The following is a 22,797-nucleotide window of genomic DNA, read 5'->3' on the forward strand; positions in this document are numbered from 1 at the left end:
ATCCTATTGTTTACTATATTTATTTGCTCGGTCAATGTCGTTGTGAGTTTTAGTTCTGTGGGCTGTAAGGACCTTTGAAATAACTGAAATCATTTGGCGATGTGATATGGAACTGTAAGACCTGCCTAGAACTAACTTAAAAAGTACTTTTCCCTGAAAATAATTGCACACCTTAGAGAACGTTCATCAACCAATCATATTCATGGATTCAACAGCCCTGGAGGATAAACTGGGTTTAACCGCAGAGTGAAAAGCCCATAAGATTAAGATTCGTCTTTGAATTGGATGAATTAAAAAGTTGTATTGCCATTTAACAAAAAAGGAAATGTGAGAGCAGGCAAGTTTTACAAAGAAGCATAGCACCAATGACAGTAAAGCAATTCTAGATAAATATAACGATCTGTCAAAGAATTGGAAAAGGACGTCATGAGTATGTGAAGTATTTTTATAATCAGGATTTACAGTAGTGCTCCTGTAGTTCAACTGGCAAAGCATGTTGCTAGCAATGCCAAGGTCAGGAGTTCCAGGAAATGTTCAGGAAATGCAAGCACTGGTAAAAATGGATCTCCTGAGTTGGTTCACTCTTAGAAGAAAAGGTTCTATATAGAACCTTAAAAGGTTCTATCAGTGCTACGTATTTGGAACCCCTAAAAGGTTCTATACACTCTTAAAAAAGGGTTCCTCTGGGTTCTATATAGAATCCTGGGGTTCCATACTTGGCCAATAGAACCTTTTACCAAAAAAAATGGTTCTATATAGAACCATTTTGGAGTTCCATATGAAGCGGGGGATGGAACCATTTCTGGTTCTAAATAGAACCATTTCTTCTAAGAGTGTTGCTTTGGATGAAAGTTTAAGAAATGTAATTTATATTAAATATATCTAAACCTGAAATCAGTCAAAAGGAATTTGAAATAGCTTAAAGGACAGTTATCAATGCTCTTTGAAGGTGATGATATTTAAGGACATATACAGATGAATATAACCACCATTTATTTACGGACACAAACATCAAGCGTATTGAAAAAAGTGATAAACAGCAAAATCTGAAAATGCTATCATGACTGTCTATGTTGTATAAATATGCTAATTGCTCAAATGGGGGAAATTAAAGTGCACAACCTTTCCTGTATATTTGCTTCTACATGACAACAAACGCAAGTGAACTTTAGCATCCTGTAGGATGATGATTTCTCAGGTGGGTTTTTATCTGCGTTGCACTGGGGGGCATTGTCACCGATGACATATCACCATCTCCGTACAAGCATTTTTTCCCCCTAGTAATTTAAATGTGTGGGGGGGACCGTAATTTGTTCTTCATGGATAATATGACCCTTAGCGGAGCAAGATCATGGGTTGGCTGAAGTGATATTTTCTGGTAATGATGGTCATACATCATTCCTGACGGCGTGGGTTTAGAGGCTAGCACATCACTGCCACGTCCTCTGGGACTTGCTGCCATAAACAAGTAAGACATGAGCGCCCTGTGGAGGGCTGTGCAATTTTTACGAGCTTATACTGAGCCCTTGGCGGCCAGGGGCTGAGCCTCTCACTGTCGTGGTGATTAATACCACTGAAGTCCTATCATCTTTCTTCATGGTCTTCCAGTACTGAGGCACTACATTAGGGCTAGATGTCCTCAAGGTGATCTGCTGCAATCACTCTCACCGTGTAACGGTTGAGGAGAGTCTACAGTTCTCTGAAATATAGTGCAAGCGGAGCGATAGGTTTTAACTTTGTAGTGAGGGGTCGTATTGCTACAGAATGGTTGTAACTCTTGTAAATAGTGTTGCAAGTTCAACAGCGATAGACCTTAAGGTTGACAAACATCAATTATTGGGATTTGTTGACTTTTAAAGGGATAGCTTTGCCAAAAAGGAACATTCTGTCAAAATGTACTCACCCTTATTCCATTCCAAACACAAAATAGTAAATACCAAAAATAATTGTTTAACACAAAAGATATTTTGAAGAATGTTTTAGCAGTTTTTGCAATGCAAGTCAATAGGGTACAAAACAACATTCACAAGCCATGACTTGCTTGCATGGTGTTCCTTATTACAATAACAAATCGTCTAACAACTTCTAGTAAACTTGTAAAAACTCACAGGCAGCTGGATTTGCCTAGCTTGCTAATATTTATATGAAATCATGTAATGAAATGTAAGGGTCATGAGTACTTTTAAATGCTGAGACCTTTCATGAGCTATGAATAGACTTTTATAGTTGTCATGTTATATGACTTGAAAGAACTAGGTCAGGCTTCACAAATGAGCTTGATAAATGCACGTTTATGGGATTGATTGTCTGGTCTAAATGATTTGTTATTTCCCTTTAGACGTTAACAGACTTTGTTAATTATGTGTCAGAGTAACAACCAGCATGTAATAAAAGCTGTTCACATTATTCTTCCAAGAATGCTAATAGAGAAGGTGCGTAAATCACCCCCTGCCATTTAATTTTGAATCCAAAGAGGAAAATTATTTGACGCCACAAGAAAGATCCCATCTGCTTTAGTGTTACCCACATTTCTACAATGTCCTGATTTTGAGAGAAAATCTAAAAAAGTACATAAAAATTATAAAGAATTATTTGTACTTATGACTAATAAGGATAATCTGGATTATTAGGTTTTATTTTGGTATTGACATTGAAACTGTAAGTTATTATTCAAGATAAAATTGCATTAGCAGTAGCATTAGTACTTAACATTTTTTGGTGATGTACAATATGCTGGCCAATATTAAAGATTTTTAAGCATATCTAATTGGTCGATATTGGATTTATTTGTACATTTTGCCTATTTATATTTCGATTACTTTTGCCATAGTCTCACTTTAAGGTGATCTTTAAGAACACTAATAATTTATTAACACTGTTAAATGTAATCTTCATCAAAATGAATATCCATTCTTCATACTGTACATTATATTGTTGTGATGCTTAAATTCACTTGAGTCTTTATTTAGACTAAATATTTATTTAGACTAAATAGTTTTGAATTTAAATGTTATTTATTGGTTATCAATCAATCATAATATGATGATCAGTTTATCAGTATCAAGGCCACTGTTTTTGCACATGCAGCTCCCTAAATCGCCCAAGAATTTTGTAATAATCTTTAAAGACTCTTTTCTCTTAAAGAAAGCACGGGCTTTTGAGTTGGCCTGCGCGTAAACAAAGCTGAAAGAATGCACTCTGCCCCGTTTGATAGCTCTTTAGCCACTCTCCTCCTCCATCTGCACTCATGACTGCAGTGGGAGCCCGACGATTATGATGGAAATCTCACAAGCCATTACCATGAAGAGGCTGGGCCCAATGCAGACAGCTTAATGGACTCATTTGTAATTGGTAGGGGGCAATGGCTAAGCTACCGTGGCCTTTGTGTGATTGAGTATAGAGGCATGCATGCAAATGTGACAAATGAATAGGAATTGAGCCTCTCAGGTTTTGTGCGGCTTTCTCCAGCTCTCCGTTCAGCCAGAGTGACCTTGAGAGGCAGTGCAGTAGGTGTTAAGAATCGTATAAAGAGGTGTTAACACTGGGGGCAGTGAACGGAAAGGGACAATTCATGAAGTCTAAAGTGGCGTATTCATTAGCTGCCATATGAATTGGTTTGGAAGGAAGCTGTTGTGCAAAGCCGTGAGGTACACATTGGTTATGAGCACTTCATAAGTGGCATCTGAATGCTCCATGGGCCTATTTACCGCCCTGCTAAGCGAGTATAAAAGGGCACTTTCTGTGCTCCCTGTATGTGCCAGCTCTGCTAAAGATCTTCAATCAAATCTCAAGACTTCTCATTCAGTGGAAAATAAGTCCTTGTGCATTGCTCACAGGTGATCGCTGCAGTTTCATAAGATTGAAGATTATTTCATATGCATGCCCTCATGACAAGTAACTACGAGTAACTGTGGATGTCGGCTGTTTCCCTAAGCCGTGATTGTGAGCTTTATTGTCTGAGGTGTTTTTTTGTGCGGCATTGGGAAGAGAGCCTGTTCGTCACAGATGTCCAGGGAAAATTACACAAGTGCCTCATTAATGAATGGCTCAACAGTCTCTGGAGGTGGCCTCAGAGGCAGCTCTTTAATGAGCTGGGAACTCAAACACTGCCAAAGTTTACCTCGACCCTGCCTCTTGCGCTCGGGTCAGTCGGAAGAGCAATTCAATTCAGGGCCACTGAAGCAGAGGGGAATGGCCTCACGCTGATTTCTCTTTTGCTGCCCCAAAGGCAGGAATAATACACTTTTGTCACACGCATCCTGGGGAATTACAGCTCCTAATTTGATTAGGGGAGATTTGATTAACTGGAAAATGGGGATTTCACTAAAACTTTCACATGCTTAATTTATCCCTTGCCGAGCAGATGCAACATTGTGTCATCCCAATGAAAGGGTGTATGGGAACCCTATTCAAAAGTTAGACGCTCTTTGAAATCCAAGAATATTGGTATTTCGCCATGGCCCTCACAAGTCAAATGCCTTTGATTATCTCTCCCTGGAAATAGCAGCGGCTGTCATGCGAGTTTGCGTACGCCTGCTCGCGAAGGCTACCTTGATCTGACAGCGTGGAATAGGCGGTTTCTTGCAGCATTTCTCCTTATGGACTAAAAACTCCTGCAGTCTTGAGTCATTCCACTCCACAAGCGAATGGATCGCACATCTTCGGGTACATTAAGATTATGTATTTCATTTCAAGGCCAATTGGCCCTTAGTAATAGTCTCAGAAGGAGCTTGCCATTACACACCAGTGGTTATGGAGGACAGAAGCAATATCCAAAGGGCAAGTATGGAGGAATCCATCCCCATTAAAAATGATCTAGTTAAATCAGCTTTCTCTCAAAGGGCCATCAGGCCAAACCTGCTCTTTGAAATTAATAGCCAGACCGAAGCTGAAGGGCCGAGGGATCAATTTACTCCTCCTTCAGACAGAAAATCAGTGAAAACAATCAGGCCAAGTCTGCACTAATGACTTTGCCTTTGAGGAGAGTCTGCAAGAATCTTTCGATGTTTAAAAGAATACAGAAGGAAAACTTCCATGTGCTCATTCTTCACTCGATATCTTTGTTTTTTAGGGCCTTGGGGTATGGCTAAAGTTGGGACAGATGTATATGTGCTCTCATAAACCGATTCTTTGTCATAATTACACAAAATGATTTCAAATGGACTTATTAGAATGAGCACGGAGTTAATAAAAGCCCTCGTTCCACAGCTCATTTTCAGTAATCGCATCTGACTCAGATTTTCTGCCTTTGATGATGATGATGATGATACAATTTAGCTGTGATTTACTATTTTGTGTTAGTCGTACGTGCTGTGCGCTGGTAATATATGATTATGGTTTTTGATGCTGTGATGGCACTGTTAAAATATTGGTCAAACCATTCACTTTTGTATTAATGAGATTATGACAGAAGATTATGAAAAATAATGCAGTGATTTAAATTCACATTATGAACAAAGTTCAGTTTTTGGGGAAATGAATGTTATTACCGCTGTTATTATTTGGCCACAAAATCAAAAAAGCTGTTAAATATTCAGATATGGATCAAATTACCAGTCCTAAACTATTCGCACAAGAATTGAAAATATATTGTACAGTAGTTCAAATTAGTGTCTGTATAAACTGCAGTTTCCAAAAGTCTTTTTGGACATCTGCATTTAACACGCATGTGATGCAAAGAAAAATCTATATTATAAATGAATCTTTGGTTATAGTTTGGGGTTGCAGTCAGATTTAACAACACATTTTTAGTAATTATAGAGCAGTAAATGTATGTGACTTCTCAAAATATCACATACAAAGGTGCCATATAGCTTTGCTTTCATGCAAACTCTGAAATACAATGTCCTGGTTCATACAATGTCAAATGCATGTTGCATGTCTGCAAAAAATGAATCAGGATAGTAAAATACAGCAATAACATCAGGCTCAGCTAGACCCAGTTGAAAGTACATTGGCTGTTATTTTGAGCTCATAAATTATGAAAAGAAAACCCCCTAATCTTCTTCTGTTTGATGATATTGGATGACCTGCATATGATTTACTCTCTCTTGTAGGTCTGTATTAATTTTTCAACTTGAGCCCACACATCTGCCTCCTGTCCCACAGATCGAACACCCTCCGAGGGGAGAAGGAAGGTGTCGCGGCCACTCGCATATTCATCTGCCAATCGGCGTCCCAGTGCGTGCAGTCAGAAGAAGGAAGCTGAAACTGTTTTTCTCAGCGGTGCTGGCACGCTGAAGATCCACGTCCCGCTGAGTCGCAAATCACAGCTACGTCCCAGCAGGAGGACCAACTTCAGCTTGAACAAGGCCTTGTTTTGTTCAGGGCCTGTGAAATGCAATTAGAAACTCCCTCAGGGCCGTCAGGGGCAGCAACTGAATGAGACCTCCCCGCGGTCTTGGCAGGCCATGGACTTTGAAGTCTTGTGCTATCTCCCCCAGAGAGCCCATCCCCGGTTCAGAGAGGACACCGCATTAGCAACGGAAGATTGCAGGGAGCTTTCATCTGCCTCCTCCCACGGGGGTGTTGACGGTTCTAATAAATTATGTGATATATCTGTTGTGATAATACCCGGCCTTGTGATTTATCATCTCGCCATGCCCTTTTCCCGCTGACATTTACAGCCCCCTGTCTGATGAGGAGCTCTGCGATTGGTTGATCTCTAAGAATTCCACAAGACCATGTGCATGACATTCACGTTTATTTGACGCGTTTATAATAAGCTATGACGGGTACAAATGCAACCACTGCATTTAATCATATTATCCTTCTCTCACCCTACAAAGAAGCGGGGTGGCATACCAGCACAGCAGCTTTAATTGGAGTCGACGCCGTCACCCAATGAGAGCGAAGTCTCATTTCGGTGTGAGGTGGAACCATCTCATCAGCATTCTTGACCCGTCGCCTGTCCCCTCTGGTTATTCTGGGCCTGTAATTAAGAGGATGGCCATAATCACACTAGACTGTCTATAGGTACGTGTTGAGCAGAGAGGAGGAGAGTTGTAATTGTTCTTCCGCTGGGGTGCTGCTGCTGTCAGGGCTGAGGAGGGAGGTGTGGGAGGCGGTGGGAGTGTCCGCCGAGGGAGGGATCACAGGAATGCACAGTTCGCCACTGAGAGGGCATTCTTGAGCCGGACACGCTCTGGAAAGGATCTCCTGGAGGATCACAAACCTGTTTCGGATGGATTTGCGTTTAATCTGTTGGTAGTGAAGGAACTCAAAGCCTAATGTTTACTCTGTTTGGAGGATTTTACTGGATACCGATTCAGTCTCTGGAAAGGATTGGTTCAGGATTGAACATCATACGTGCTCTGACATTCAAAGTGTAGAAGAAAAACACTTTGTCAGAGCTGCTAGATTTTGGAAGGACCGATCTTTTTCTTTTATACATGCCACAAAGCAACTTTTTATCACTCCAACTGTATTCTAAAAAGCATTGGATAGTTGAAAAATACATTTGGATTAAACTGAGAAGGACCAGAGAGATTATCGTCCTTCTCGTCTCATCTTTTCATTGGCATTTTGGGTAAGTGTCTAATAAAATGTTAAGGTTTTGAGATTTGATGATTTTGGGTTGGTTGTGCATCTTGTTGTGCATTTAGATGACAACTGCCTAGAGAGAAATTGATAGATCACTACAACAAACTTGATTATTAAAATTATTCCTTTTGATTTCAATGTATCTATGTCTTTGTTTCTTGTTGTGAAGCATGGAAAAAAATATTATTTGTACTGTAGTGTGTTCCCTTTGAAAGCATTGGGTCTTTTAAACAGTGAAGGAGCTTGTCATGTTTTGCAGTGGTGAAACAGTGTCATCTTGTGGTTAAAATATGTGTTGGCTAATGGATCATTTTTACTGAAACTTATTAATATTGCAGGTTGCTCTGACAAACAGAGACATTCCCTCCTCCAAATGAAGGTATGTAAACCTCTTTATTCCATTGGTCAAATTTTATAACATGCACATTATGCCTTAGTTTTGTGTTTATTTGCCTTCCCTGGATGAGAATTCATTAGCAAACGTTATATCTAACACCTCTTGATAGCTTTGATAGATAGACTCAATTATCTGATGATGATATTGTCATCACATCAGTTCTTACTCCAATGAGACAGAATTCTCTGGGTACCTCTAGTGGGCATTTGTATAATGAGGTTGACTTCTCATTAATAATAGAATTGTGTTCAGCTTTTTTTATTGGCAATGAATCAGCTTGACTTATGTAGATGAAATCCTGGTGCATTCAGTTAGATCACATTATATTGTTATAAATACAAACCTCAGCACAAAAAGATATAAACAATCTAGATTTTAAACTTATATATTCTCATTTTATTGCTTTGGACATTTGACGGGTGAAATTCATGGCTTTTTTCCAAGGCTAAGAAAGATTTGAAGGTTCACAACATCATTTCTGTTCTGTAATAAGATGAATTGCGATACAAAAGATATAGAAGACATGTTAGTTTGTATTGGGCAGATGGCATGATGAGAAGAAATCCCCTGGATTGAGTACAAGGATGTAAAACACAATACCCTTAGAGCCAATTAGCCTCTTGATAACTTCTTAGGAGGTGGGTACGTTCAGGCGAAGTATGTGCTGGTAATCTTCCACTTAATTGGATAGAGGATTGGACACTCCACCGCCAAACTGGCCAAAAACACTTTAGCCTTGCTGATTTATTTAACAAGACACTCAGACCTTGCATTTATTTTTATTGGCACACTTACAATTTTCAGTCATGAAAACCACAATTGGTTGTCTCTATATCACTCATCACCATTTACTTCATGCAGTTTTTGCTACTTAAGCTTACTGAAATCAAATCAGAGGCACTTAAGAATTACTGTCATAGGGTCAGCAATAGATAATGGAATTTACGTCTTGAGTGGGTGCTCTGGAGGCTCCTGTCTAGCACATATGTCTGCAGGGGCCAAGGTCTGGCCACCAGCACTGGGCTGGAGTCTTACCGGACTGATGGGTCACAGCCTTCACTCGAAAAATGCTGGGTTGTTTTAACCCAGATTTGGGTCAAATAATGGACAAACCCAGCCATTGGGTTACTTTTTTTTAACCCAATGTTTGAGTTTGTCCATATTTGACCGACAATTTTTTTCTGACTGCCAGTGTGTGTACAGGAGGCTGCGCTCTATGTGTGCAAACTGATTTTGGCGTTTTGTGAAAGATATTTTTAGACTTGTATTTTGCTGCAATTAGCAGCATGATTGGCTTGCAAAGGTAACAGAAAGGATGTGAGCACACAGTGCAGCAGTGTTTTGGGAAGCCTATTAAACCTTAAGCCATCTTAATGCAATTGAGTTAAAGGACGCTTGTCTCAATCATAGGGGGATTAGACCGCTTTCATGGTCCTGTTTTTTTTCCCCTCAGTGTTCTGCCAGAAGCTTCTCGGAATTCAGTTTTTAATTAGGCATAACTTCAATGAATGACACATATCATATTTCTAATCAGCTTCCTTTGTATTTGTGTATATTTAGATGCAACAGCGCAGTTCTGATGATAATTATAGAGTAGACTGTTAACACCAAGGCTGTTGAAATATAGGTGATTCTTTAGTTATGGTCAGTTTTTCAATCATAATGGAAACATGTATCACCTGAAGTTTGATATAATATGTGACTGTATACATTTTTTTTATTGTACATGATCAATTTTGTGGGCATAAAGCAGCGGTAATGACACTTTTTTTAGTTTTTGCATTGCATCTGTGGAAATGCTTAAACAACAGATAAACTTAAAGCAATAAAAAAGTAAATAAAATAAAATGTTTTTTAATTAAATTTCTCAAATATTAATCGATTTGAAATTGGTACTTAATAAACATTATTTGGACATTTAAATCTTGAAATTAATGACATTTCTAATCTTTATACTGCTCTCCGGATAGAGATGTGCATGGGGAAGTTAAAAAAAAAAAATAATACTGTCATATTTAACTTTTCAACACTCAAAAATCACACTATTTAATACTTTTATTCGGCAAAGACATGTTCAATTGATCAGAAATAGCAGTAAAGACATTTATAATGCAAAGAACCTTTCCACAAACATATTAAGCAGTACAACGTTTTCAACATTGATTTTTAAGAAGAAATGTATCTTGAGCAGCAAATCGGCATATGTGACTGGTGTAACGATGCTAAAATTAAGCTTTGCCATCACAGACTGCTTTGCATCCTCGGTGAGCATAAGAGCCTTTCAAAAACATCACATAATCTCACCACACCAAGCTTATATTCTAAATATTCAATATTTTGAAAAGCTTTTTCCTCATTGAATAATCTCCAGTATAAGCTCTGTGCTATGTTTGACTCTGTTGTTATGGCCGTATGTTGTTAATGCTAATATGAGAAGGCTCGCTGAGGAGCTGTGTAATCTGTCCGCCCGACACTCGGCTGTCAAAAGTTGACAGCTTCCCTCAACACTCACAACCGTAACATGTTTCTGCCAGGAATAACTCGCATGCTATTCACAGAGCTGTCTTTGCTTCAGTTTTGTCCGAGGTGCGGTGACTGGCCTGGATAGAGAGTTCTTTAAGTTCCTGCAATGCTTGTTAAGGACGTGTTAAGATTAAATTCTATACAGAGCCCAGAATGCATTTCACAGGCATGATCGCTGTAGCCACCTTCAAAGTAGGAGCGAAACTATTCAAGGCCATAGTATAATCTGTTCATCCCCTGTCCGTTGCAGACATAGATATACATGTTAGTACAACGGAGTCTGTGAGATAGGCAGTACGAACAGAGTTGGCATTGTTCGCTGGGTAACCCGAGTCGCGTCAGGGATAGTGTATAGCTGAAATCGGCACTGCTGAGAGATCAGCCAGACAGCTGACTGTTTGAAGCTTTCAACACAACTCAAATAAACACTTTGACTATCCAACTTTAGCACTCACTTTGCCCCCAACTCTCACACACGTTAGAGTCGTGACTGACCACCGTGACAAGACTCACAACGGGCCCTTTCTCATCAGTGAAGCCGCTTTAAGAGTCCGTTTTATAGCTGAGGATCTGAGTCTCTAGCGTCCTCCACGCCGCTGATTGTTTTACTGGCGCTCCAGGGGTTCGGTTTCTCGGAAGCGGGAGGTACAACACATCCCACAGGCTTCAGGAGACATTTTGTGCACGGCCGGCCTACATCCCCATCACTAATCCTCGACTGAACGAAACCTGAGCGCTGAATAATGAAACCGCTCTATGCAGGGCATTGCTGCCTATTGTACTGACTGTGGGAGAATGCCGTCGTTTTGCTCACAGCAATTTATACGTCCTTAGCTTGTGTCCTGAACTGGCCTTTCCACATAATCCTTTGTGAATGGATTGGTTTATGATAACAAGAGATGACTTGCTCAAATATGGTTTGATTCTTGCACTTTTTAAAATAAGGTATTTGGGTTTAAAGCTTTAAAACTGAGAGAAATGCACTAAAAGGGTTAGATGTATTTACTGAAAAGAAAATAAGATTATTATATCTAATTCCAGTTATTCCATACACTCTAAACAATGCTGGGTTGTTTGAACCCAAAATTGGGTCAAATATGGACAAACCCAAATGTTGGGTTAAAAATGTATATAGGCTAACTCAAAATTTTAACCCAACTTCAACTTTCACTTTTAACTGTATATTTTTTAATTGCATTTTTTAACCCAACATTTGGGTTTGTCCATATTTGACCCAAATTTGGGTTGAAACAACCCAGCATTTTTTAGAGTGCAGTAAAACTCTTTTGCCAACATTGTCTCTGAATTAAACTATTAATGCAAAAGAAACATTTCTCACAAAGTTAATGCCTCTCTATGTAAAAATCAAAAAATACATCATTTTATTTTAATTTTAAAATAATAGAATTATGAGGCACGTGTGAGATCCTTTTTTAGGAGAAATTTCAGAATTGAGAGATTAAAAATAGAATTGTGTTTAAGAAACTATGGTGAACTGCAGTCAAGTAGTGTTAATTTCGTATACTTTCCTCGGTAAATAAAAATATTCTAACAAAAAACTGTAGAATCCCACTTTCATAGCCACGATCAATACGTACTACTGTTTTGATCCATATAAATCACAGTAAGCATAAATATCCTGTACATACCACCCAGTTGGCTTACTGCTTTGATGTATTAACTGGAAGAGAGAGAGAGAGAGAGAGAGAGAGAGAGAGAGAGAGAGCAGCGCCATAAAGGAAGTGTTTGCTTAGTCTGTGTGATACCCAACACCACAGACTGTGATCCTGCAGACAGACTGGCAAGTTGAGAATACAGAGAGATACTGTTCCCCTGTGTCTTATTCAAGAGCTGTTGAACGCCTGCTGAACGCTGCACCAGAGAGAGCTCTCTAAACCTGCCAGATTACAGGCTGGACTGCCAATTTTCTAGTAAATTCATGCACGGCTCAGACTTAGGGTGCCGAAACATAGAGGTAGGAGCTTTTTTAGCTGTTTTCAATTGACTAATCCTGAACGTATCAGAAGTGAGTATTTGTTTTAGCTCATTTCCAAACAGTTGAAATCCAACCGTGCTGTGTTCTTCTCCGAGATAGTCGTTGCTCTCACAAAAGTGTCAGAGAGAGGTGCAGCGAACAGATGCACCTTAGCTGAGTGCGCTTCGTTCACAGTGAGCTAAAAACCATGTGGGAATATGTCAGCACCCATGAACAACTGTTTCTCAGTTTGAGTCATTTGCCAACTGTGCCCTAGCAATAACACAAGTGGCCCTCGATGCCACCGGATGATTAATGAGACGGTTTCCAGCCATCTGCGAGCGCAAACCGCAGAGGACCGGCTACAGTAAACACTAAACAGGTTTATGATTCGAAGATTATGTGTAGTTTTTAGGAGGGCTTACCTGCGCTCCGCCTGAGCTGCGCTCGTCTACTTTTGTATGCACACAAAGCTCCCTCCAATTGCTCCTTCACGAGATTAAGAGCTTTCCCCTGGCACCCTGTCAAGGACAAAATTTAAAGAACACGAGAGTTTAACCTCCAGCTAATCTTGTCTTTGTGAGAATGAAGGGATTAGACCATTCGTTTCTGCATGCCTGGTAGGGTTAGGCCAGTAATGGGCTTGATGAATGACAAAAATGGCTTTGGGAAGGGAGCTGCCAACTGACACAGGAAGACAAATTTGCTGGTGGCCTGACAGCTCCAAAAAGAGGCTTAGTTTAATTCCTGACCTGCATCAAAATAGAGCATTACCGTGCCATGACACTAATTGAAAACAAGCAGTTTAATCTAACCGAGTCATATTCACGAGGCAAATATTTTCTTTTATATTTACCGCTCGTTATTGCTTCGTTTTATGGAAGGGTACATCAGCACACACTGTTCTTTCATTTAACTAGATGCAAATTAGATTTAAACACCAGCGCCATTATGATCCAAGGGTCTATTAAGGACTCTCTGTGCTTGCTTATTATTTAGCTTTACTTGATTAGTCTGTAGCCAGTCCAGCTACTGAGCTGTGCCATGTGGCTTGTACCACTCATTACGGACTAGATGGAGACAGTCTGTTCTCCTCTCGAGAGACTTATGGTCTCCTCCAGCATTTCTCCCATTCATCGCATTTAGGATTGACATGCTGGTCTGGCACTTTACACTCTTAAAAATAAAGGTTCCTTACTGGCATACTGGCATTGATGGTTCAATGAAGAACCTTTAACGTCCACGGGACATTTCCATTGTACAAAAGATTCTTTATAGTGAAAAACGGTTATTTCGATTAGTGAAATAGCTCTTTTTACTTTTTAAATGGGATTGTTCACCAAAAAAAATGCTAATTCTTTCATTAATTACTCACCCTCATGTCGTTCCAAACCCCTAAGACTTTTGTTTATCTTTGGAATTCAAATGAAGGTCTTTTTGATGAAATCTGAGAGCTTTCTGTCCCTCCATTGACAGCTACGCAACTACCACTTTGACAGTAAAACTAATCCATATGAATAGAGTGGTTAGTCCAAAGTTTCTGAAACGACACAATCACTTTATATGATGAACAGATTGAATGTAGGCTAAACCAAAGCTCAACCGAATCTTCTCGCTTGACCCCCAAGAACAAACCTCATTGGTCCTTCCTTGTGGAAGCTCAAACGAGCAGCGTAACAGACGAGAATGAACTTCATTGGTTCTTGCACGTCAAGCAAACATTCTTGAGCTTCTGTTTACCACAACTGATATGTGTTAATGAAAGTTTTTATGTGAATAAAAGCCTAAATTCAGTCTGTTCATCTTATAAAGAGATTCAGAAAATTTGGATTAAAGGACTCAATTCATATTCAATTAATACAATTTTTGGAAGTGTCAAAGTGTAGTCGCATAGCTGACAACAGAGGGACAGAAAGCTCTCAGATTTCATCAAAAATGATCTTCATTTGTGTTCTGAAGATGAATGAATTTTGGAACGAAGGGGTTTGGAACGACATGAGGGTGAGTAATTAATGACCGGATTTTCATTTTTGTGTGAACTGACCCTTTAAGAACTTTTAACTGCAAGGTTATTTGGGGAAGCCAGTGTGGTTATTTTATTGCATGACTGCAAAAACTCTATTCTTTATTTTAAGAGCATATGAAATTGCATTCTGGAAGCACGTTTAAACACCTTATATTTTCAGATGTCAAACAGTTTACATTTAGTTTGTTTCTCCACACACATATACTGTTCCCAACGTTTGAATGACCCCTGCGGGTGTGTCACCCTATTCAATACAAACAGCTCATCACAAGGGATTTGGAGCTCAGCTCAGGCGAATAAGTTGCTCCTTGTGTTTCCATCCTCTGTGTACCCCTGGTGTTCTCGAAAGGAGGTCTACCCCTTGGAGAAGCTAACAATCCATTATGGGGCTCTCAAAAGACCTTTCACTATAGATACAGCAGCACTGGAGAAAAGGCCCAAATTGACAGCTCGGCACAAAAGAGATTTAGTGCTTTGCTTTATGTGCATGAGTGCTGTTCAAAAGGAGGTAATTGCAGGTTGTATAGATGGGCGAATCCCTAAGGGATTTCACCCCTTCATCACATTTGCATTCACTATTAGCGACCCCCACCCCCGGGAGGGACCAGTAAATGTCACTGTGAAACCAAAGTCACCAGTGCTATAACAGCATGTGAAAAGACTAATGCTGTAAAGATCGAGATATCCTTTTCTCCTTATTTATTGATTTTACAAGCTTTCCTGCTCTCCTCATTGTATACTGTTATCTTTGCATTGACACAATTACTGCTACATAGTGCACTATGCCACCCTTTATACACTCCTGTTCAAGTAAGGCTGCATTTATTTGATAAAAAAAAAAATATATATATATATATAGCAAAACAGTAATATTGTGAGATAATATTACAATTAACAATAACTGTTTTTAATATATTTTTAATTTTCAGCATCATTACGCCAGTCTTCATTGTCACACGATCCTTAAGAAATCATTAAATGCTAATTTGCTGCTCAAAAAACATTTCTTTTTAATATTAATAAGTAATGTGGCACAAGAGTCAGGTTCCAGAAATTAAAATCACATTAGTAATTTATTTTTAACACTACCTTTAGACAGACCTGTCATCTCCAATGTTGTAAAGTATGTGCTTTAGTTTAACCATAATCAGTTATATATATATATATATTAAAGATGAATTAAAGAATGATAAAACAGGTAAAAACTTGTCATGACTTACTCTGAAGGAGGTACACAAGTCATGTTTAGGAACTCATGTTCATGCTTTTTTGACTTGGCCCTTGAAAACTATAGTGTTTTTTTCTGGGAAAAGCAATTTAAAAATCTAGTTTTGCTTGATTATTATTTATTGATGTTCTTGATGGATTCTCCAATTATTATTTTGCTTGTCTTGGCTGGTCCGGTATCCAATGTGTTGACTCGATATTTTATGACCTGCAGGTCCTGCTGATGTTGCTAATACCACAAATGCGTGATCAGAAAACAGCAGGAAGAAAGCCACAAGGAGATATTTAAGAACCCTGAGAAAGACTGAAGTAAAACATCTTTCAGCTTCCAAAGCAGTTTATACATACTCTTGTGCACTTTGAGTGTATCAGCACAAGTTGAAGAGGAGCGTTATAATCATCCCGTTCTCCAAACACCTCAATATGTTTGCCCCAACGACAGCCCTGCCTCCTCCTCCTCCCCTCTTAACAGGAAGCGCTCTGCCAGTGCCCAGTGCACCATCCACAGGTCCCTACACAGGTAAAGAAGCACCAGACAGACCGCACCATCAAAATGTAACTTAAATCTTTCTTGCAGATTCACTGTTTCTCCTGCGCACCTTCTAGACCACGACCTGCTGCGACAGGAGTTAAACTCTCGGTTCCTGGCCTCCCAGACTGTTGATCGAGGAGGAGGACTAGCTTCCCAGGCCTACCTGCGCACTGAGTTCCACCAGCACCAGCACACACACCAACACACACATCAGCACACCTTCACTCCGTTCCCCAACTCCATCATGCCCAGCCCATCAGCACCACTGGTGCGTACCCCTGCCAGACAAGTGAGGAGAAATACTGATACATCACTTATGTTCATAATCAATTATTTGAGATGAAATTCTACAATATGAAATTCTAAATATATTTTCCCCCTCTTTTCTTACAGTTTGACAAATACCCCGCTAAAATGGACACCTTTCATAGACACAATGTAAGTTAGATGAGATATAAATTCTGAGCACTTGACTCTTTCCCTGCCATTGATGTAATTTTCTGGCTTTCCGTGTTTTCACTGGTGTACACTACAGGGGGGTTATCCGGTTAGAAAGAATACAGAATCTCCGGATTAAAACGCATGCAAAAACAAGCGATTAAAAACATTGTTAATGCACATTGTTGTTCGTAAGCATGCAGATATTCATACAACAAAGTATTCTGGGGTACAATACATTTAAAAAAAAAAAAAAAAAAGATCAAAATCACTGGTAACCTGGTAACTGATTGGCAACCTCTGTTAGGGAAAGAATAAATGACTGGCATGGTCTTTTTAGTGATTCATTCCAGAAGTAGTTTACATAGTTTAGCATTAATAATTTCTATCTTTATTCAATTTTGCTGCTGTTTATTATCAGGCGAAACTCGAATGCATGTCCACATTTTGATTAAAAATTACAACAAAAAAATGTTCCTTAACATACCAGTAAATTGTATAATTAATTATAATTTTAATAATAATTTCAGGAATGTGCAGAACTTCAATAGGGTTTTAAATAGGACATTTTGATTTCACTTCAAAAGCCATAAAAATAAATGCTTTTATGTCCTGAATCAGCATGAACAGTCTTTTGATTCCTGACATTAATGACATTTTTCTGTCGTTTCCCTACAGTTGGTCCCGTCGTATCCGTCAGTAATGACTGGAATACCTCCTATGGTTCCACCTGCTGGACCATTCAGCTCTCTCCAGGGAGCTTTTCAGCCCAAGGTTTGCCTGCCACTCTGGCACTTAGCTGTCTGTTTTGTTTGAATCACTGCATTCTTAAAAGGCCTTGACACTAAAAGAAGCCTGTGAATAACTTGATATTTCTTAAGTTGAGATGACCTCCCACAAACGAAGAAAGAAAAAAAGTCTCATGGTTTTCTATGGCTTTTTCAGATGAGATTCTGCAAACTGTTTTTTTTCACCCCCACATCTACAAAACCTGTTTTCAAAGGCCAGAAATAAAAAAAAATATGTTAAAAAAATACAATTGGATTCCAGTCTAGCCACACTTGGATATTTAAATTACTTACATAAGAGATAAAGTGTGCTGAGGAAGAGCAGGGAATCCTATGGATTCATAATTATGTTTGTAATTTAATTAAAAATGGACTCAGTATTCACAAAGTTTTTGTATCTGCAGGCTTCCAACGCGCTAGATGTGGTCTCAAGACCAGGATCAGTGCCACACCAACTTCTACAGAGGGACTCCAGAGTAAGTTTCAATTTATCATCCTTTGCATGGCTTCACTATAAAGGACCACAAATCTGAGCCAGATATGTTCAGGTGTCTCATAAAATATTTATTGCTGTTCTGTCTATCAGTGGAAATATAAAAAGAATAATGTATTGTATTATTGTGTATTTTCCAGCTTCTAGACCCCATGTGTCCTAAACCAAAGGTAAGGTTTGCATGTGATTGTTGAGCTCTTTGTTAACCTTGTAAACCAGGAACAAAATGCTTTACCCATTATTATTATTATCACATTGTTTTTTATTTACTTCAGAAATCTGGGAAGTGGTGTGCAATGCATGTCCACATTGCATGGCAGGTTTACCATCACCAACAAAAAATTAAGGTAAGTTCAAATCAAATAATTGTTCACTGGCAAGATATGTAATATATTAAGTTTTAAACTCGTATTTAATCTATAACCATTTATCCATTCCTCTGTGTTACAGAAGCAGATGCAGATTGAGCCACATAAATTAGACTTTGGATTTAAGCCTGATTTTTTTAATCGATCGTCTGGCTCGAGCCTCATGGGATTGCAGCCACGTGATTTACCCCGCCCCTCCACAATCCTCTCTAATGCAGGTAGGAACATATCCATATGAGTGACTGTAATTTTACATGTACTTTTTTTACATTTATTCATTTAGCTGACGCTTTTATCCAAAGCGACTTACAATTGCTATATATGTCAGTTCGAACCCAGGTATCTCACACCAAAGGCATGTGTCTTATCCACTGCGCCATCACCACCCCCTAACACCATTTTGCCAGGTAGAATGTTCTTGGATCACCATCTTGTTGATCCTGGAACAACATCCTTGTAAACCAATTAGATTATTGGCACTAGGTCAATATTATAATCCAGTTACTTCCCACTGATTTTAGGGGTTAAGTTTAGGGCAGGGGTGTCCAATCCTGCTCCTGGAAAGCCACTATCCTCCAGAGTTCAGATCTAACCCTATTAAACACACCTGACCAGCAAATCATGATTACTAGAAGCACTACGTCCAGATATTTTGGAAGTAAAAAGATAATCCAGAAACATGTCTTAGCAAAACCACTAGAATCGTATTAGATCAAATGGACAAAGCTGCAAAATCAATGAATGCCCATGATCTCAGTGAGCAGTGTCCTGTAATAATAGAAAACATTAATGTTATAAGAGTTATAAAACAATGTCTGACAGAAACAGGACTGTGCTCATCCAGTTTCATCTGCATCTATCTTGTTAGGTCCCAAACAACCTTCCGTTTCACCCTTTGGATCCTTGCCGCACACCCCAAACAATCTCCACAGTCTAGTCCCCCATCATGGTAAGATTACATTTACTATCTAGAGACTTGAATTCATAATAGATCAGCATTACTGCTCAAAAATCTAAACCCACGTACCTCTTGTTGTGTAGAGTCTCTTAATAAGCCACTCACCTTTGGAGGCCTAAGTACATTGAGTTCATCTGCCTTTGGAGGGCTTGGAAACCCATCAATAAGTAAGGACATTAATTTATCCTTACAATAAAGGATCTGCAACTGCTGCAGGTGAAAAATTAGACTTTCCATGATTGACAAAAATTACTCTCTGACATTTATAGCACCAAATCCAACGCATGGTACTAAAGATGGAAAAATGGTGTCAACTTCAAGTGGACCACTGGAGCCCTGGAACAGACTGCACCAGACACCTTCATCCTTCCCAACACCCCCTCTATGTCAAAGGCCATCTGAACCTGAAAGAGCTCCCTCTGTACCAGACAGAACAGCGATTAAAAAAGACTCCATAATCAACAAAGATGATCAGGAAAGGTACGTACCAGCTATTTTGCCAGTATGCCAAGAGCAAGAAGGTACTTGCAGAACATTATCTGCTAGCATTCCAGTTGACCTCAATGATAGATGCTCAGTTATCGAAAACATCCTCAAAATTTGGTCAACAAGTTGAGGCAATACTTGCTTCATAGGCGTCTGGAAAGATTTCAGAAATTGGGTACTTCTGAGGAGTTCTACACTAGCCAAGCTGTCACTGGGAATGCTAATAAACTGTTTGCTCTCCTTAATGTTTTTCAACCCCCAGACAGCAACATCGTGTCGCCCAGTGGGATGACGCTATGTTGGAGTCTGGGCCATTTAACGGTATATCAGGCACTAACTGCCTAAACCAGGGGTGTCCAATTCTGCACCTGAAGGGCCACTGTCTAGTTTTAAGACCATTAAAACAGACTTGAACCATCTTATCAAGGTCTTTATGATTACAAGAAATTTCCGGACTCTGCCGGACTTTGGCCCTCCAGGAGCAGGATTGGAAACCCAATCAAGACTTCTTGCTCAAAACTCAAATCTTTTGTTTCAATCATTGCAGGGAGCCAAAAGAGAAATCAAATGGAAGGCATTTGTCCCCCATCGGAAACAGCACACTTGACGACAAACCATCAACAGAGTCCTTCATAGGTTCCTCTCCAGATGATTCCAAGGAAGAGGAGCGCGAGAGAGAGAAAACACAAGCCCAGGAGCAGAATGAGGAGCAGAAACACAAAGAGATCCAAAGTGACAAAAGAGAAGAGGATGTCAAGAGTGAGCAGCAGCCCACTGAGGACAAGCAAGCAGTAAAGGAGAGATCATCACCCAAACAACAGAGAGAGGATCTCAAGCGGTCAAATAGTGATAGCCAACCCTGGGAGCCAGCTGAGAAGAAAATTAGAGTTGAGTATGAACCCCCTTATTCCAAGAACAGCAAGGTGAGGGTCAAGGAGGAGAAGAGAGACGACCAGGACCACGGGGCTTCAACTCAGCAGAAGGTCTTGGAAAAAACATGGCAGGGTCCCAGAGCCCTTGCTTTAAACCTTTCACCTCTTTCTACTCATCATTTGCCAATAGGAATCCCAGCTGGCCACCCTGGTCTCGACAGGGCTAGGCTGATCTCACCTTTTCTTGGAATGAGTCCATTACCTGGAGCCGAAAAGCTTCCCTACTCGCCTCAACATTGGGAGTCCATGCGTAATGTTTATCGGGGGTTAGACCTTCCTCGTAGGGACTCTTTGGGCAAGGACCTCTTAATGAGAAATGACCACCTGCAACGCACCATGATGGGGCACCCTGCTTATCCACGAGATCCGTTTCTGCAGTCCATGGCCCTGGAGCAAAGGAGTCAGCTGGAGGAGCGTCACCGCCTGACCCTCCTGAGAGAGGAGAGCGAGCGGGGTCGCCTACTGGCCATGCACCATGCCCCACTGGACCCTCACTTGCCGCATCAAGGACTCCTTACGGCAGCTTACCCCAGCGCAGGGCTCCCACATTACAACTCGCTCAGTAGGACTCTACCTGCTGCCTATTGTCACACCCAACCACACCCACTTTTCCCAATGCTGCTGGCAAGATCAGGGTCTCCTAGACGAATGACCCCTATTATGGATAGAACTGTTTTGCATCCACACAGAGACACTGATACTCGGTAAGCTGGACTGCATCAGGAACTGTCAGACTCGTGTATATCAAGCACTTGATGTGAAAAAGTGTAGTCATGAAATGTACAGTGGTGGAAAGTTATGAAATGAAATGTTTTTGTCAAAGAAAATATTAAAATAATTTTTTTTTGAGAAAAGTGGTTTTACTTGACAATATATTTGAACCTAAAGGGCTTTTAAAAATACACAACTATTTACAACTATAGTCAGGCAACAATGGAACAATAATACAGCACAATATACAAAATATTCAACAAATATTGTATCAAGACAAATAAATTAAATGTTAGCTATTTATGCTCAAAAACTCACTCTATTGTTCCTGGAAAATTATTTTAAAAATAAAATAAAAGCAAACATCTTTTAAAACAGATTTAAAAAAAAAAAGAGGATACATTTTATGTAAAACCGTTTCTTTTGTGTAAAAAAAAAACACACAAAAAAAACAGCACAGTACATGGAGTTTTCAGACCGGAATTTTCTTTTTTACAAATAGAATTAGACACCTGAGATCATTTAAGAAAACAACCTTAAAATACTAGTAAAACTTTAAACAAACGATAATGCTAAACATCATCCTCTGACCTGTGCATATTAGTTTATAAAAACATTGATCTAATGGAGCTCAAACAGATTGTGTATTCTTATCTCTGATGAAACTGCATTTGATAAGTATGAGACTACACCACATCCATGCCTAGACCTCTAGCCACTGCAGCCAGAGATCTAACAGCCACTGATGGCTCACCAGGCTGGGACACTTCCTCTGGCTCCCCAATCACCTCAGTCACAGTGTTCAACACACAATACACAGATGTTTCATCGCCTTTCAGTGCACTGCTATCAGCCCCCTCCAAGAGCTCTGAGGTGGAAGACGATGAGGAAGGAGAAGAGGGTGGCGACGAGTTTTGGGGAGTGCTGTTGTCGCTGTCGGGATGCATCAAGGGCTCCTTGGAGTGGCCGGTTGAAGCGGAGACCTTGCGCATACTTTTTACTTTTACTTCGTTACATTTTGCAGCAATTATTATACTTTCTACTCCACTACTCACAACTTTTGTTACATTTTCATTACGTTTTCTTATCAGTTTTTCCCGACCGTCAATCCGTTGCACGTTTGTCTCACCAGTGACGTTTGGTTGCCATAGAGCCTCCATTTTTGCACTCAGGTCTAAGTCCCATGGCCCTCTATCAGAATCCAGAGTTTCAAGAAGATTGGAGAAACGTATTTTTTCGCACAAAAAAAAAGAAACGAGAGGGGTACCACTGTCGTTTTTTGGGGGGGAAGAAATTTTGAGTTTCTCTGATCTTCTCAAAACTCTGGATTCTGATAGAGGGCCATGGGACTTAGACCTGAGTGCAAAAATGGAGGCTCTATACCCTTCCAGAGCTGAGATA

At 39.8% G+C, this 22,797-nt stretch overlaps 1 protein-coding gene across 2 annotated transcripts in view; it reads left to right on the forward strand.

Moving 5' to 3' along the window:
* Positions 1-21,539, forward strand: part of auts2b (activator of transcription and developmental regulator AUTS2 b) — a 29,832-nt gene extending 8,293 nt beyond the window's left edge. The window contains exons 3-16 of one of the 2 annotated variants that reach the window (XM_039681514.2): positions 6,057-7,528; positions 7,881-7,921; positions 15,905-16,210; positions 16,297-16,511; positions 16,616-16,660; positions 17,339-17,434; positions 17,853-17,924; positions 18,082-18,111; positions 18,217-18,288; positions 18,392-18,527; positions 19,178-19,258; positions 19,351-19,434; positions 19,537-19,747; positions 20,301-21,539. In XM_039681514.2, coding sequence (XP_039537448.2) covers positions 16,114-16,210; positions 16,297-16,511; positions 16,616-16,660; positions 17,339-17,434; positions 17,853-17,924; positions 18,082-18,111; positions 18,217-18,288; positions 18,392-18,527; positions 19,178-19,258; positions 19,351-19,434; positions 19,537-19,747; positions 20,301-21,393 — 2,232 coding nt within the window. In that variant the 5' untranslated portion in view covers positions 6,057-7,528; positions 7,881-7,921; positions 15,905-16,113 and the 3' untranslated portion in view covers positions 21,394-21,539. The remainder of the gene's footprint in view (positions 1-6,056; positions 7,529-7,880; positions 7,922-15,904; positions 16,211-16,296; positions 16,512-16,615; positions 16,661-17,338; positions 17,435-17,852; positions 17,925-18,081; positions 18,112-18,216; positions 18,289-18,391; positions 18,528-19,177; positions 19,259-19,350; positions 19,435-19,536; positions 19,748-20,300) is intronic. The other variant, XM_039681515.2, reaches the window with a different exon arrangement.
* Positions 21,540-22,797: the final 1,258 nt, after the last annotated feature.

The sequence above is a fragment of the Pimephales promelas genome, chromosome 16 (assembly GCF_988280905.1).
Source record: "Pimephales promelas chromosome 16, fPimPro1.hap1.1, whole genome shotgun sequence".
In the NCBI taxonomy this organism is placed as follows: domain Eukaryota; kingdom Metazoa; phylum Chordata; class Actinopteri; order Cypriniformes; family Leuciscidae; genus Pimephales; species Pimephales promelas.